This window comes from Rhinoraja longicauda, chromosome 37 (assembly GCF_053455715.1).
Source record: "Rhinoraja longicauda isolate Sanriku21f chromosome 37, sRhiLon1.1, whole genome shotgun sequence".
NCBI classification, from domain to species: Eukaryota; Metazoa; Chordata; class Chondrichthyes; order Rajiformes; family Arhynchobatidae; genus Rhinoraja; species Rhinoraja longicauda.
Window position 1 is genome coordinate 7,987,317 of NC_135989.1, and position 17,903 is coordinate 8,005,219.

General features: G+C 49.8%; 1 protein-coding gene across 1 annotated transcript in view; it reads left to right on the forward strand.

Moving 5' to 3' along the window:
* The first annotated feature begins 11,323 nt into the window (after nucleotides 1-11,323).
* The window catches only part of LOC144610576 (uncharacterized), a 59,414-nt gene continuing 52,834 nt past the window's right edge, over nucleotides 11,324-17,903 (forward strand). Inside the window, exons 1-2 of the mRNA XM_078429385.1 lie at nucleotides 11,324-11,440; nucleotides 14,224-14,382. Coding sequence (XP_078285511.1) covers nucleotides 11,324-11,440; nucleotides 14,224-14,382 — 276 coding nt within the window. The remainder of the gene's footprint in view (nucleotides 11,441-14,223; nucleotides 14,383-17,903) is intronic.

Below are 17,903 nucleotides of genomic sequence, written 5' to 3' on the forward strand. Positions count from 1 at the left end.
TAGGATAGTGTTAATGTGCGGGGATCGCATGTTGGCACAGACTTGATGGGCCGAAGGGCCTTTTCCCCGCGCTGTATCTCAATACAAAACTAAACTTGCTCACCATTTTAACTCAACTATCTATTCCCGTACTGACCTTTCCGTCCTGGACCTCCTTCAGTGCCTGAGTGAGACCACATGTCAAACTGGAGGAACACCACCTCATATTTCACTTGAGTTGCTGACGAACCAACGGCAAGGGTCTCGACCCAAAACGTCACCCCTTCTTTTTCTGCAGAGATGCTGCCTGACCCCGCTGAGTTACTCTAGCGTTTTATGTCTGGCTTTGGTGTGAACATTGAATTCTCTAACCTACAAACAACTCCTTCTCCCCCCCCCCCCCCCCACTCTCTTCTTCCCTGTGCCCCACCTGGAATTCACACCCATTCCTCCCCTCCCCCCTCCCCTTCCACCTCTGTTCCTTCCTCTGGCTTCACAATTCACGTCTCTTCTATCCTTTTGTCTTTTCACCTCTGGCTTTTGTCTAACCATCTGCCTATCTGACTTCCCCCCTCCACCCCCCCCCCCCCCCCCCCCCCCCCACTCACCTCTATCCACCTATCACTCGCTGGTATACACTGGAATTTAGAAGGATGAGAGGGGGTCTTATCGAAACGTATAAGATTATTAAGGGGTTGCACACGTTAGAGGCAGGAAACATGTTCCCAATGTTGGGGGAGTCCAGAACAAGGGGCCACAGTTTAAGAATAAGGGGTAGGCCATTTAGAACTGAGATGAGGAAAAACTTTTTCAGTCAGAGAGTTATGAATCTGTGGAATTCTCTGCCTCAGAAGGCAGTGGAGGCCAATTCTCTGAATGCATTTAAGAGAGAGCTGGATAGAGCTCTTAAGGATAGCGGAGTCAGGGGGTATGGGGAGAAGGCAGGAGCGGGGTACTGATTGAGAATGATCAGCCATGATCACATTGAATGGCGGTGCTGGCTCGAAGGGCCGAATGGCCTCCTCCTGCACCTATTGTCTATTGTCTATTGCCAGGCTTTGTCCTGCCCTCCTCTCTTCCATTCTACCCCTCAATCAGTCTGAAAAAGGCTCCCAAGGGGAAACACCACCTATTCATGTTCTCCAGAGATGCTGCTTGAGATAGACACAAAATGAAGGGTCTCGACCCGAAACGTCACCCATGCCTTCTCTCCCGAGATGCTGCCTGACCCGCTGAGTTACTCCAGCATTTTGTGTCTTACCTTCAATTTAAACCAGCATCTGCAGTTTTTTTTCCTACACTTGCCGCTTGAGATGCTCCTCGGTCTGAAGAAGGGTCTCGACCCAAAACGTCACCCATTCCTTCTCTCCAGCGATGCTGCCTGACCCGCTGAGTTACTCCAGCATTTTATGGAAACTAAGTCACAGGGTTACTTCTTGTTTGAGCAACTCTGTAGATGGAGTGTGGGGGAGGGTGTTTTTTGTGTCTATCTGCTGCTTGACCCGTCTGAGGTACACCGGCACTTTGTGTCTTTTTGTTTGGTTGAACCAGCACAATAGACAATAGACAATAGGTGCAGGAGGAGGCCATTCGGCCCTTCGAGCCAGAACCGCCATTCAATGTGATCATGGCTGATCATTCTCAATCAGTACCCCGTTCCTGCCTTCTCCCCATACCCCCTGACTCCTCTATCCTTAAGAGCTCTATCTAGCTCTCTCTTAAATGCATTCAGAGAATTGGCCTCCACTGCCTTCTGAGGCAGATAATTCCACAGATTCACAACTCTCTGACTGAAAAAGCTCTTCCTCACTGCAGTTGTGCACCTGCAAAGCACCTGCAGTTCCTTTGCTTCCGCGTGGAACCGTACAACGGAGGATCGGATCTCTGTGGGGCTCCTCCGCATCATCTCCTGCCCCACCCCACCCCACCCCACCCCACCAGGTCACGGTGAGTGAATGCTATGGATCGGCTCCCACAGTCTGAGTCACAGTCATGACCAACTACAGGAGTGGCCTCACGAATTCCATATCAGGTTTTTTTTAATTGTTTGCGAACAAAAACAGAGCCTTGAAAGTATGCAACGTTACATAATCCCCATAAGTCACTGAATCCCTGCGGCATTTTATTACTTCATAAGTGATAGGAGCAGATTTAGACCCATCAAGCCCACTCCGCCATTCAACCGTGGCTGATCTATCTCTCCCTCTCAATCCCAGTCTCCTGCCATCTCCCCACGACCCCTGACACCCGGACTAATCAAGAATCTATCTGGCCTCCTCCAGTGCCATAGTGAGGCCCACCGGAAATTGGAGGAACAGCACCTCATATTTCGCCTGGGCAGCTTGCAGCCCAGCGGTATGAACATTGATTTCTCCAACTTTAGATAGTTCCTCTGTCCCTCTCTTCCCCTCCCCCTCCCCAGTTCTCCCTCTATCTTCCTGTCTCCACCTATATCCTTCCTTTGCCCCGCCCCCCTGACATCAGTCTGAAGAAGGGTCTCGACCCGAAACGTCACCCATTCCTTCTCTCCTGAGATGCTGCCTGACCTGCTGAGTTACTCCAGCATTTTGTGCAGTAAGAATATATCTATCTCTGCCTTAAAACTATCTACTGACTTGGCCTCCACAACCTTCTGTGGCAATGAATTCCACAGATTCACCACCCTTTGACTAAAGAAATTCCTCCTCATCTCCTTCCTAAAGGAAGGTCGTCTAATTCTGAGATTAGGACCTCTGGTTCTAGACTCTCCCACTGGTGGAAACATCCTCTCCACATCCACTCTATCCAGGCCTTTCACTAGTCGGTGAGTTTCAATGAAGTCCCCCCTCATCCTTCTAAACTCCAGTGAAAGGGGTTGGATGTCAATAGACAATAGGTGCAGGAGGAGGCCTTTTGGCCCTTCGAGCCAGCACCGCCATTCAATGTTATCATGGCTGATCATTCTCAATCAGTACCCCGTTCCTGCCTTCTCCCCATACCCCCTGACTCCGCTATCCTTAAGAGCTCTATCCAGCTCTCTCTTGAATGCATTCAGAGAATTGGCCTCCACTGCCTTCTGAGGCAGAGAATTCCACAGATTCACAACTCTCTGACTGAAAAAGTTTTTCCTCATCTCCGTTCTAAATGGCCTACCCCTTATTCTTAAACTGTGGCCCCTTGTTCTGGACTCCCCCAACATTGGGAACATGTTTCCTGCCTCTAGCGTGTCCAATCCCTTAATAATCTTATATGTTTCAATAAGATCCCCTCTCGCCCTTCTAAATTCCAGTGTATGCAAGCCCAATCGCTCCAGTCTTTCAACGTACGACAGTCCCGCCATTCCGGGAATGAACCTGGTGAACCTACGCTGCACGCCCTCAATAGCAAGAATGTCCTTCCTCAAATTTGGAGACTAAAACTGCACACAGTACTCCAGGCGCGGTCTCATTGGGGCCCTGTACAACTGCAGAAGGACCTCTTTGCTCCTATACTCAACGCCTCTTGTCATGAAGGATTGTCCATGACCTTGGGTGGGGTGGCAGCAGTGGGCTCAAACTCAACCCTCACGAGTCTGGTGCTTGGTCCTGCATCTTAATTTAGGCTTTAGAGTTACAGTGAAGGAACAGGCCCTTTGGCCCACTGTGTCCGTGCCGACCAGCTACAGACAGCACCTGCGGTCGGGATGGAACCCGGATCTCTGGGGCTGTGAGGTAACAGCTCTACGGCTGCACACAAAGACAGTATGCCTGCCTTCATTAGCCAGAGCACAGAATATGGATCGATGGCTGTTGAGTTAGTCACGTATGGCTGCAGGGACTCAGCAGGCCGAGCAGCATCTATGGAGGGGAAGGAACTTTCAACGTTTCAGGTTGTGACCCTGATCCAGGACTTTGGCCCTTTGCCAATTGCAAGGATGGCTATCACCATCAAAAAGCACAAAGTCCCAGAGGAAAGTGGCCTATCTTCGAAAGCATGTCTCGGGGAACGACCAGCAAAGATAATAGCACAGAGCAAGATAGACCACTCGACCCTAAAATCCATAGTGCGTCACGCCGCCATTTTAGTAGGCAGAAACTTGCAGAAACATTTAAAAAGAAAAATAACAAAAATCTGTGAATTGATAGATGAGATATATTCTGCATTTTAATGGTATCATCACACATACTGTTCCCCCAAAACACTGATTACACTGCGAGAGGCGGGTTTTGCTTACTAAAATTATTAAGGGGTTGGACACGTTAGAGGCAGGAAACATGTTCCCAATGTTGGGGGAGTCCAGAACAAGGGGCCACAGTTTAAGAATATGGGGTAGGCCATTTAGAACTGAGATGAGGAAAAACCTTTTCAGTCAGAGAGTTGTGAATCTGTGGAACTCTCTGCCTCAGAAGGCAGTGGAGGCCAATTCTCTGAGTGCATTCAAGAGAGAGCTAGATAGAGCTCTTAAGGATAGCGGAGTCAGGGGGTATGGGGAGAAGGCAGGAATTGGGTACTGATTGAGAATGATCAGCCATGATCACATTGAATGGCGGTGCTGGCTCGAAGGGCCGAATGGCCTACTCCTGCACCTATTGTCTATTGTCTATTGTCTATTGTCTAAAATGGCGGACATTACGCTCCTTTGCGTACTACACTTCAGTATAGCCGATTTCAACGGAGTGGACCATCTTGCTCCTCTAGTACCTTTGACAAACAGTATCACAAAATGCTGAAATAACTCAGCAGGTCAGGCAGCATCTAGGAGAGAGGGAATGGGTGACGTTTCGGGTCGAGACCCTTCTTCAGACTGATGAACAGTGTGAACATTGCATTCTGCAATGTCAGGTAACAAACCTACATACAACCATATTTTACCCTCTCTTCCCTCTGTCCTACCTGGACTAGCAACCAATTTCAGCCCCTCCCCTTCCACCAATAGTCCTTCCTCTGACTTCACAATTCACACATTAGTTTAGTTTAGTTTAGTTTAGAGATACAGAGTGGGCAACAGACCCTTCGGTTCATTGTTATCCCACTTTCTCATCCACTCCCTCCACACCAGGAGCAATTTACAGAGGGCCAATTAACCCACAAACCCGCACGTCTGGGAGAACAAGGAGGTGCCCCACGCGGTCACGGGGAGAACGTGTAAACTCCACACAGACAGCATCCAAGGTCAGGATCGAACCCGGGTCTCCGGTGCTGTGAGGCAGCAGCTCTACCCGCTGCACCACCGTGCTGCCTGGTATAGTTCAGTTTAGTTTAGGTTAGTTTGGTTTGGTTTAGTTTAGTTTAGTTTAGTATAGTATAGTATAGTATAGTATAGTATAGTATAGTATGGTATGGTATGGTATGGTATAGTTTGGTTTAGTTTAGTTTAGTTTAGTGTAGTGTAGTGTAGTGTAGTGCAGTGTAATGTAGTGTAGTGTAGTGTAGTGTAGTGTATAGTATTGTGTAGTGTAGTGTAGTGTAGTGTAGTGTAGTGTAGTGTAGTGTAGTGTAGTGTAGTGTAGTGTAGTGTAGTGTAATGTAGTGTAGTGTAGTGTAGTGTAGTTTAGTATTGTGTAGTGTAGTGTAGTGTAGTGTAGTGTAGTGTAATGCAGTGTAGTGTAGTGTAGTGTAGTGTAGTGTAATGCAGTGTAGTGTAGTGTAGTGTAGTGTAGTGTAGTGTAGTGTAGTGTAGTGTAATGCAGTGTAGTGTAGTGTAGTGTAGTGTAGTGCAGTGTAATGTAGTGTAGTGTAGTGTAGTGTAGTGTAGTTTAGTATTGTGTAGTGTAGTGTAGTGTAGTGTAGTGTAGTGTAATGTAGTGTAGTGTAGTGTAGTGTAGTGTAGTGTAGTGTAGTGTAATGCAGTGTAGTGTAGTGTAGTGTAGTTTAGTATTGTGTAGTGTATTGTAGTGTAGTGTAGTGTAGTGTAGTGTAATGTAGTGTAGTGTAATGTAGTGTAGTGTAGTTTAGTATTGTGTAGTGTAGTGTAGTGTAGTGTAGTGTAGTTTAGTATTGTGTAGTGTAGTGTAGTGTAGTGTAGTGTAGTGTAGTGTAGTGTAGTGTAGTGTAGTGTAGTGTAGTTTAGTATTGTGTAGTGTAGTGTAGTGTAGTGTAGTGTAGTGTAGTGTAGTGTAGTGTAGTGTAGTGTAATGTAGTGTAGTGTAGTTTAGTATTGTGTAGTGTAATGTAGTGTAGTGTAATGTAGTGTAGTGTAGTTTAGTATTGTGTAGTGTAGTGTAGTGTAGTGTAGTGTAGTGTAGTGTAGTGTAGTGTAGTGTAGTGTAGTGTAGTTTAGTGTAATGTAGTGTAGTGTAGTGTAGTGTAATGTAGTGTAGTGTAGTGTAGTGTAGTGTAGTGTAGTGTAGTGTAGTGTAGTGTAGTGTAGTGTAGTTTAGTGTAATGTAGTGTAGTGTAGTGTAGTGTAATGTAGTGTAGTGTAGTGTAGTGTAGTGTAGTTTAGTATTGTGTAGTGTAGTGTAGTGTAGTGTAGTGTAGTGTAGTGTAGTGTAGTGTAGTGTAGTGTAGTGTAGTGTAGTGTAGTGTAGTGTAATGCAGTGTAGTGTAGTGCAGTGCAGTGCAGTGTAGTGTAGTGTAGTGTAGTGCAGTGTAGTGTAGTGTAGTGTAGTGTGGTGTAGTGTAGTGTAGTGTAGTGTAGTGTAGTGTAGTGTAGTGTAGTGTAGTGTAGTGTAGTGTGGTGTAGTGTGTAGTGTAGTGTAGTGTAGTGTGTAGTGTAGTGTAGTGTAGTGTAGTGTAGTGTAGTGTAGTGTGTAGTGTAGTGTGTAGTGTAGTGTAGTGTAGTGTAGTGTAGTGTAGTGTGGTGTAGTGTAGTGTAGTGTAGTGTAGTGTAGTGTAGTGTAGTGTAGTGTAGTGTAGTGTAGTGTAGTGTAATGTAGTGTAGTGTAGTGTAGTGTAGTTTAGTATTGTGTAGTGTAGTGTAGTGTAGTGTAGTGTAGTGTAATGCAGTGTAGTGTAGTGTAGTGTAGTGTAGTGTAATGCAGTGTAGTGTAGTGTAGTGTAGTGTAGTGTAGTGTAGTGTAGTGTAGTGTAGTGTAGTGTAATGCAGTGTAGTGTAGTGTAGTGTAGTGTAGTGCAGTGTAATGTAGTGTAGTGTAGTGTAGTGTAGTGTAGTTTAGTATTGTGTAGTGTAGTGTAGTGTAGTGTAGTGTAGTGTAATGTAGTGTAGTGTAGTGTAGTGTAGTGTAGTGTAGTGTAGTGTAATGCAGTGTAGTGTAGTGTAGTGTAGTTTAGTATTGTGTAGTGTATTGTAGTGTAGTGTAGTGTAGTGTAGTGTAATGTAGTGTAGTGTAATGTAGTGTAGTGTAGTTTAGTATTGTGTAGTGTAGTGTAGTGTAGTGTAGTGTAGTTTAGTATTGTGTAGTGTAGTGTAGTGTAGTGTAGTGTAGTGTAGTGTAGTGTAGTGTAGTGTAGTGTAGTTTAGTATTGTGTAGTGTAGTGTAGTGTAGTGTAGTGTAGTGTAGTGTAGTGTAGTGTAGTGTAGTGTAATGTAGTGTAGTGTAGTTTAGTATTGTGTAGTGTAATGTAGTGTAGTGTAATGTAGTGTAGTGTAGTTTAGTATTGTGTAGTGTAGTGTAGTGTAGTGTAGTGTAGTGTAGTGTAGTGTAGTGTAGTGTAGTGTAGTTTAGTGTAATGTAGTGTAGTGTAGTGTAGTGTAATGTAGTGTAGTGTAGTGTAGTGTAGTGTAGTGTAGTGTAGTGTAGTGTAGTGTAGTGTAGTGTAGTGTAGTTTAGTGTAATGTAGTGTAGTGTAGTGTAGTGTAATGTAGTGTAGTGTAGTGTAGTGTAGTGTAGTGTAGTTTAGTATTGTGTAGTGTAGTGTAGTGTAGTGTAGTGTAGTGTAGTGTAGTGTAGTGTAGTGTAGTGTAGTGTAGTGTAGTGTAGTGTAGTGTAGTGTAGTGTAATGCAGTGTAGTGTAGTGCAGTGCAGTGCAGTGTAGTGTAGTGTAGTGTAGTGCAGTGTAGTGTAGTGTAGTGTAGTGTGGTGTAGTGTAGTGTAGTGTAGTGTAGTGTAGTGTAGTGTAGTGTAGTGTAGTGTAGTGTAGTGTGGTGTAGTGTGTAGTGTAGTGTAGTGTAGTGTGTAGTGTAGTGTAGTGTAGTGTAGTGTAGTGTAGTGTAGTGTGTAGTGTAGTGTGTAGTGTAGTGTAGTGTAGTGTAGTGTAGTGTGGTGTAGTGTAGTGTAGTGTAGTGTAGTGTAGTGTAGTGTAGTGTAGTGTAGTGTAGTGTAGTGTAGTGTAGTGTAGTGTGGTGTAGTGTGTAGTGTAGTGTAGTGTAGTGTGTAGTGTAGTGTAGTGTAGTGTAGTGTAGTGTAGTGTGTAGTGTAGTGTGTAGTGTGGTGTAGTGTAGTGTAGTGTAGTGTAGTGTAGTGTAGTGTAGTGTAGTGTAGTGTGTAGTGTAGTGTAGTGTAGTGTAGTGTAGTGTAGTGTAGTGTAGTGTGTAGTGTGTAGTGTAGTGTAGTGTAGTGTAGTGTAGTGTAGTGTAGTGTAGTGTAGTGTAGTGTAGTGTAGTGTAGTGTAGTGTAGTGTAGTGAGTAAGGGTCAGGACCCGAAACGTCCCCCATCCTATTTCTCCAGCGATGTCTGTCTGACCCGCTGAGTTACTCCAGCACTTTGACTCTATCTTTAGTATAAGCCAGCAGCTGCTGCAGTCCTTTATTTCGACCACTTCTTCCTGCCCTTCTCCTGCCCCACTGTTCACCTGTAAGTGGAGGTTTGTACCACGCAGATGGCAGGCTGCTCCTGCTGGTGTAGGCATGAGTCAGGCCGAGCCGCCTGCCCTGTCACACCGATTCCCCAGCCCTGCAGAGGAAACGCCTCACCCTGAAGCGTGAGATGAAAGGGATACGGGTGCTCCCTCCTCCAGTAATTAAGACGTCTGCTCGCCATCCTCACGCGATGGTGATAGGAGGGTCAGTGGGGGAAGGTTGTCAGGGACTCCAGCAGTGAGGGCCCAGCCTGCGAGTTGTTGTGGATGGAGGGGTGGATTTCCCTTACGACCACTTTGGGCCCAGATACATCCAGCAACCCCCGCCCTCCCAGTCCAGAACCAACTGATACAAGCATCCCAAATACAGTCGTGACTGTTGTGTTTCCAAGGCAATTACTAGATGGCAACTCCCTTACCTCTAACAAAGACTTGCAATGTCTGTCTTCTGAATAAACAAATCTGGATTAGTGATTTATAAATATGGTATATTCAGGATTTCTGCTTATTAAAAATAGAGAGAGTGCCTCGCTCGGTACAACTGCTGCTGAAGACCCGGGTTCTATCCTGATCCCGGCCTCGGGTGCTGTCTGTGTGGAGTTTGCACGTTCACCCCGTGACCGCGTGGGTTTCTCCCGGTGGCTCCTGTTCCTGCCCGTTTCCCAATGAAGTACGGGTTGGCCTTTTAAATGTGTCCCCGGTGTGCAGATGAGCTGGGGAGACTGGAGGGAGTTTAGTGCAGTTTAGTTTTAGAGATACAGCGCGGAAACAGGCCCTTCGACCAGGGGTGCCAACTATCTCACTCCCAAATAAGGGACAAGGTGACGTCACCTCGCCCAGCCAGCGGCCACATGCTCCTGCTCCACAAAAGGCGGCCACCAGGTGCCGGGAGGCAGGTTGCTACGCAACCTCCGTCTGGCAGCGCCCGGGCCTCCGGGCCTACACTGTCTGGACCTACAGCAGCCCCCGGGTCTACAGTGTCTGGACCTACACTGTCCGGCCCGACACTCTCCAGTGCCTACACTGTCCGGGCCTACACTGTCCAGGCCTACACTGTCCGGGCCTACACTGTCTGGGCCTACACTGTCCGGACCGACACTGTCCGGGCCTACACTGTTCGGACCTACACTGTCTGGATCTATAGCGTCTGGGCCTACACTGTCCGGGCCTACACTGTCCGGGCCTACACTGTCTGGACCTACACTGTCCGGGCCTACACTGTCCGGACCTACACTGTCTGGATCTATAGCGTCTGGGCCTACACTGTCCGGGACTACACTGTCTGGGCCAACACTGTCCGGACCTTCACTGTCTGGACCTACAGCGTCTGGGCCTACAGCGACTGGGCCTACAGCAATCCCCCGGGCCTAATACAGGACAAGGGCGGTCCCTTACGGGACAAATTAGGATAGATTAGGAGAGTGGGCAAATGCATGGCAGATGCAATATAATGTGGATAAATGTGAGGTTGTCCACTTTGGCGGCAAGAACAGGAAAGCAGAGTATTACCCGAATGCTGGCCAATTAGGAAAAGGGGAGATGCAACGTGACCTGGGTGTCATGGTGCACCTGTCATTGAAAGCAAGCATGTAGGTGCAGCAGGCAGTGAAGAAAGCGAATGGTATGTTAGCATTCATAGCAAGAGGATTTGAGTATAGGAGCAGGGAGGTTCTGCTGCAGTTGTACAGGGCCTTGGTGAGACCGCACCTGGAGTATTGTGTACAGTTTTGGTCTCCTAATCTGAGGAAAGACATTCTAGCCTTAGAGGGAGTACAGAGAAGGTTCACCAGATTGATCCCTGGGATGGCGGGACTTTCATATGAAGAAAGACTGGATAGACTGGGCTTATACTCGCTGGAATTTAGAAGACTGAGGGGGGATCTTATTAAAACATATTAAAACATATTAAAACATATAAAATTCTTAAGGGGTTCGAGAGGCTAGATGCGGGAAGATTGTTGCAGGCTCGAAGGGCCGAATGGCCTACTCCTGCACCTATTTTCTATGTTTCTATGTTTCTAAACCAATTTAGCCCAAAATACGGGCTGTCCCATCTAATACGGGACAGTTGGCAACACTACCTTCGACCCACCGAATCTGCACAACTAGCGATCCATGCTCATTAACACTACCCTAGGGGCAATTACCCTACAAACCTGTACGTCTTTAGAGTGTGGGAGGAAACTGAAGATGCCGGAGACAATAAAGGACTATTGATGGAACCATTGATTAATAGCGGCCATTACACTGTTTTTTAAAATAAATGTAATCAATTACTGCAATAATATATACAATACAAAACAATACCAAACACACCCATCACCATAATACCAAATCACCCAATGATCTAAACAAATATTCTTATCGACGATTCTTATGTAACTAAATATACCAATGTACAACTACATTACAATCCTTGTCAAGGATGAATTCAACCCCCCGTGGTGCCTAGCGGTCTCGGAAATCCCCCAGGGTGCCTGTGGGCAGTGCGTGATCCCTCTCTAGTGCCACCCGGGCACGGATGTAACCCCGGAAAAGGGGCAGATAGAGCCCTCTGATGGCCAGCTTGGCCAGGCCCTGGGGCAACCCAACCAGGACATCTTCGACCCGGCCATTACACAGCGTGGAGGGATAGAGTTACTGTTGAACTGTTGGTCGGCTTATCAGGAGGGTGAGTGCGTGAGGATGTGTACGGCTCAGTCGGACACACCCAGCCCACGTGTGCTCACGGATCTACAGAGAGACTTTAATCTGCAGGAAGCACATGACAGCGAGCGGCTGCACTTGAGGCACCGGCCACTCGTACCCTCCCGCCCACACTGAGCGGGCTACAGCTCCCTGGACCACAGCTCCCAGCCTCCACACTACCAGGGTTGCCAACTGTCCCGTATTAGCCGGGACATCCCGTATTTTGGGCTACATTGGTTTGTCCCGTACGGGACCACCCTTGTCCCGTATTAGGCCCGGACACTGTAGGCCTGGACACTGTGGGCCCGGACACTGTGGGCCCGGACACTGTGGGCCCGGACACTGTAGGCCCGGACACTGTGGGCCCGGACACTGTGGGCCCGGACACTGTAGGCCCGGACACTGTGGGCCCGGACACTGCGGGCCCGGACACTATAGGCCCGGACACTGTAGGCCTGGACACTGTAGGCCCGGACACTGTGGGCCCGGACACTGTGGGCCCGGACACTGCGGGCCCGGACACTGTAGGCCCGGACACTGTAGGCCTGGACACTGTAGGCCCGGACACTGTAGGCCCGGGAGCCACTGTAGGCCCGGACAGTTTAGGCCCGCACACTGCAGGCCCGGGGGCCGCTATAGGCCCGGACAGTGTCGGATCGGAGGCCCGGGCACCGCCTAAGGGAGGTTGCATAGCAACCCGCCTCCCGGCTCGGGCAGCCGCCATTGGTGGAGCGGGAGCACGCGGCCGCTGGCTGGGTGAGGTCACGTGGGGGCGCGGGGCGGTGACGTCACCTTGTCCCTTATTTGGGAGTGAGAAAGTTGGCAACCGTTAGCTGCAGCTCCCTGGACCACAGCTCCGCGAGGTGTGGGGAGAGGCGGCGTGGGGAGAGCAGAAGGTGAAAAGAAAATGCAGGTTGCCCCAGCCCAGCAATCTGGAGCCTGCCGTCTCACCAACAACCCCCAGCCTGACTGGTCCCAGAGCAGGAACCCCATGAAGTAAACACAGGATAACTTTCTCTCCACCTTATCCCATCGCCCAACCTCATGGGGCAGGACAGTCAGAGTGTGAAGTTGCCTCTACACTGTCCCAACACCCAGAGCACATGATAGACTCAGAGTGAAGCTCGCTCTACACTGTCCCATTGCTCATTCCCTCAGTGTAGGGTAGACTCCCTAGTCGAGGTCTCTGTACAAGGGAGTCCTCCCCCTTTACATCAGGGACCTGGGGTTGAGAGTTATGCTCAGGGCCATGGTGTGTAACGAATATTTGAGTCGGTTCACGGACTCGCCGGCCGCCTGGACCTTCTGAGGCGAGGAAAAGACCACGTTCCACTAAGGACCATCGGAACACAGCTACCAGCCTTGGAGGGCATCTACAACACACGATGCCTCAGAAAAGCCACCAGCATCCACAAAGACTCTTCACACCCCTGCAACAGTCTGTTCGAACTTCTACCATCGGGCAGACGATACAAGGCCTTCTACGCCCGCACCTCCAGACTCAGGAACAGCTTCATCCCCAGGGCCATAGCTGCTATGAACCGGTCCTGCTGAGCCGGATGGTCACATCGCACAGTGAACCGGCACAGATTTACTTGCACTTTATTCTGTTTTAAATCTGTTACAATTTGTTTCATTGGGTTGTTTAAATGAATACTGACGAGCTAATTAATTTATTGCATCGTATGGGAGGCGCATTCCCAATCTCGTTGTACCCCTGTACAATGACAATAAAGATATATTGTATTGTATTGTATTGAAGTGTGTGTGGAGTGTGAGAGGCTGCAGCCCCTGTACGAATCCCTGAAGGTTTTGGTTGCATTTCAGTCCCACGATCCTGGAGTGTGGGCACAGGACGGGGAGTGGGGAGGGCCGATCGCGAGGGGGAGGGATCTTTGCTCCTGGGCCTGGCCAAGATGGCCATTCGCGGGTCCAGGCAGCGGGCGGTTGATGGTGACACCAGAGTCTCTTCCGGGCCTCTATGTCCGTGCTCGCGTGCCCCTGGGGAGGGAACACGCGGTGTCCGAAGGGACTCTGGAGGCCTTCCGTGAACACTGGTCGCCGCGGGGGGGTCGAGCGTATTGTAGACAAGAGTGTCATCATCATCTTCATCATCGGCGGTCACTGGAAGCGAGTACGACTGTCCTCTCCATAGGGTCGGACGCCCGTGTGTGACTTTGTTTAACGTGGGGAGGCTGGTACACAGACAGTTCTTGACAGATGTGGGTCAGGATCCAGTGGCGTGGAGTCCAAGACGACCGGGGACCCTTTTCTGCTGCAGCCTTCATCCATCCGCCTTCCCAGCCATTGTGACGCTCCACTAAAGTCAGCCATCTTCCTCGGCCTGTTCCACCGTTGAGGTCTCGGTTGGATCGCTCTTTGTCAGGGACCTCCCCCTCGACCTTACCGCCATGGGTGACCCTACCAGGAGCGTAGCTCCAGACGGCATCGCTCTCAGGATCTCAGGACCACACGAGCTTCTCCACCACGACAAGGTGACGATCCCACGGAGAAGGATTGCCTGATGGAATGGGATCATGTGAAGGTCTTTGTATCTTCTGGTGCACTGTAGATTGCAATGCCTGAATAAAGTCCTTGTTAAGAAGGAGTAAAGTTCCCTCTGCACCATCCCATCTGACACTCTTAGAGTAAAGGTAGCAGGAATTAGACAGGGAGTTAATTCCCAATACACTGTCCCATCGCACACTCCCCGTAGGCCAGCCCATCCCTGGGTAGTGGCAGCACAGGTTAATTGCAGAGTCATTGCCCTGAATCACAGGCCACCCATTGTGGATCATGTATGAGGTGTCGTCTGGCCCACTCCCGAAGCTTCTTTGATGTCACAGCGGCAGCAACATTACGTTTGAGTTCACCCCCAAGCTTGTAATTCACCACAGAGGCCGAGCAAAGATGAACACACAGTGATTCCAGTATCCAGTTGGAATCGGGGGCAGTGGAGATCCAAATACCATCGTCAGAACTCTCCAAGAGTCCACGAGAAATCTATTTCAGAGTTATCAGAACTCTCCAAGAGTCCACTCTTTCAGAGTTTCATGGTGTGGTGTTGTAAATATCACCAGCAACTTGTCCTGGACCCACAATGGCCAAGAAACACATCAATATCCCTGCTTCCACAGAAGGCTCAGGATGTTCAGCATGTCCCCAACAACTCTCACTAACTTCTACAGACGCGCCGTGGAAAGCATCTTATCGGGGATGAATCACAGCCTGGTTTGGCAACAGCTCCATCCAAGACCGCAAGAAATTGCAGAGAGTTGTGGACGCAGCCCGGACCATCACACAAACCAACCTCCCTTCCGTTGACTCCATCCACACCTCACGCTGCCTCGGCAAGGCCAGCAGCACAATCAAGGACCAGTCTCACCCCCGGTCACTCCCTCTCCTCCCCTCTCCCACCGGGCAAGAGGTACAGAAGTGTGAAAACGCACACCTCCAGATTCAGGGGCAGTTTCTTCCCGGCTGTTATCAGGCGACTGAACCATCTTATCACAAACTGGAGAGCTGTCCTGGCCTACAATCTACCTCGTTGGGGACACTCGGACTATCTTTAATGGAATTTACTGGACTTTGGCTTGCACTAAACGTTATTCCCTTTATCCTGCGTCTGTATACTGTGGATTGTTCAATTGTAATCATGCACTGCCTTTCCGCTGGCTGGTTAGCACGCAACAAAAGGTTTTCACTGTACCTCGCTCGGTACACGTGACAATAAACTAAGCTAACTAAACAGCCCCTGTTGCACACAGGCAATGCTGACTAAATTTCCTTTGTGTAAATAGCGGTAGAGTTGCTGCCTCACAGCGCCAGGGACCAGAGTTCGATCCCGACTACGGGCGCTGTGTGTACGGAGTTTGTACCTTCCCCCCGTGACCTGCGTGGGTTTTCTCCAGGATCTCCGGTTTCCTCCCACACTCCAAAGACGTACTGGTTTGTAGGTTAATTGGCTTTGGTAAAAAATGTAAATTATCCCCAGTGCTAGTGTACGGGGTAATCGCTGGTCGGCACGGACTAGGCGAATGGCGAAACTAAACTATACTAAACATCGCATATGCAGGAAGTTGACAATAGACAATAGGTGTAGGAGGAGGCCATTCGGCCCTTCGAGCCAGCACCGCCATTCAATGTGATCATGGCTGATCATTTTCAATCAGTACCCCGTTCCTGCCTTCTCCCCATACCCCCCGACTCCGCTATCCTTAAGAGCTCTATTGAAAGTTGGTGAAGAGTATAGTTTAGACACCGCACTATGAATGGATAGAGTTGCTGCTTTACAGCGAATGCAGCGCCGGAGACTCAGGTTTCGATCCTGACTACGGGTGCTGTACTGTATGGAGTTTGTACGTTCTCCCCGTGACCTGCGTGGGTTTTCTCCGAGATCTTCGGTTTCCTCCCACACTCCAAAGACGTACGGGTATGTAGGTTAATTTGACTGGGTAAAATGTAAAAAATTGTCCCTAGTGTGTGTAGGATAGTGTTAATGTACGGGGATCGCTGGGCGGCACGGACTTGGTGGGCCGAAAGGGCCTGTTTCCACGCTGTATATATATGATATGATATGATATAGACCTAATGGTGCAAAAACCAATTGGTCAGGTTCATCCCACCACAACCAGAGAGCAGTGCTGAACTACCATCTACCTTTTTGATGGTAGACCCTTGGCCTATCCTTGACGGACTTTGCTGGCTTTACCTTGCACTAAACGTTATTCCCTTATCGCTGCTCTAGATGTCAACTTACTTACATCGGCGAAACCAAGCGCAGGCTCGGCGATCGCTTCGCTCAACACCTGCGCTCGGTCCGCGTGAACCAAACTGGTCTCCCGGTGGCCGAGCACTTCAACTCCCCCTCCCATTCCCAGTCTGACCTTTCTGTCATGGGCCTCCTCCAGTGCCATAGTGAGGCCCACCGGAAATTGGAGGAACAGCACCTCATATTTCGCCTGGGCAGCTTGCAGCCCAGCGGTATGAACATTGACTTCTCCAACTTTAGATAGTTCCTCTGTCCCTCTCTTCCCCTCCCCCTTCCCAGTTCTCCCTCTATCTTCCTGTCTCCACCTATATCCTTCCTTTGTCCCGCCCCCCCTGACATCAGTCTGAAGAAGGGTCTCGACCCGAAGGGTCTCCACCCATTCCTTCTCTCCCGAGATGCTGCCTGACCCGCTGAGTTACTCCAGCATTTTGTGAATAAATCGATTTGTACCAGCATCTGCAGTTATTTTCTTATATTATATTCCCTTATGATGTATCCATACCCTGTAAATGGATCGATTGTAATCATGTATTGTCTTTCCGCTCACTGGATAGCACGCAACAAAAGCTTTTCACTGTACCTCGGTACACGTGACAATGAACTCAACTGAACTTGCACCCAAACTCAGTCCTGAAGGGCCCGTCTCCACGCAGTATCTCTAAACGAAACTATATTAAACTAAACTTTAAAAAAATTAACTAAATACCACCTCAATGGTCATTTTATCAGCATCAGTCTGAAGGGACTGTTCACCTCTCCCCTATCTCAGCTCAGGAAGGGATGAATGTTAAGTCGTTGGATGTTTAGGGAGAGATTAAGGCCATTTGGTTAAATCATTCTGGGGATCTACTTGAGGGAACTGGTTTCCTGAGGAGAGGGAGGGAGTCCCTATCATAAATGATAAGCACATGTCTTTCATGGCATGCTAAGCATCGAGCTGCCCCAGCAACACTGACACCCCTTCTCAGTCAAGTCATTTAGTTGCTGTCTATTCCCAGCTTGGATTATCACCCCCTTCCCTCCATCCCTCCCTCCCTCCCTCTCTCCCTCTCTCCCCCTCCTTCCCTCCCTCCCTCCCTCCCTCCCTCCCTCCCTCCCTCTCTCCCCCTCCTTCCCTCCCTCCCTCCCTCCCTCCCTCCCTCCCTCCCTCCCTCCCTCCCTCTCTCTCCCTCCCTCTCTCCTCCCTCCCTCCCTCCCTCCCTCCCTGCCTCCTTCCCTCCCTCCCTCTCTCCCCCTCCTTCCTCCCTCCCTCCCTCCCTCCCTCCCTCTCTCCCTCCCTCTCTCCTCCCTGCCTCCTTCCCTCCCTCCCTCCCTCCCTCCCTCCCTCCCTCCCTCCCTCCCTCCCTCCCTCCCTCCCTCCCTCCCTCCCTCCCTCCCTCCCTCCCTCCCTCCCTCCCTCCCTCCCTCCCTCCCTCCCTCCCTCCCTCCCTCCCTCCCTCCCTCCCTCCCTCCCTCCCTCCCTCTCCCCTTCTTTCCTCCCTCCCTCCCTCCCTCTCTCCCTCCCTCCCTCTCTCCCTCCCTCCCTCCCTCCCTCCACCACACAGCTCCAGTAACACAGTGACCACAGCTCTGTGTGTCTCCACTGATTAGTTGTTCCCTCACAAACAAGGCAGTTCGTCAGCATTCAGCGGCTCAGGAAGCCCCCGTGATCTGTCCTAAACACCATGCAGTCGGTCTGACCAGAGCCACCCAGTGCTCCGTGATGTCCCAGCTATCTCTCCTGACCAAGCCAGGTCTTGTCATCGTGGGCCCTGGTGCACCACAGATAACCCCCTAATCTGCCGTGCCATCGTGTTCCTGGAAGTT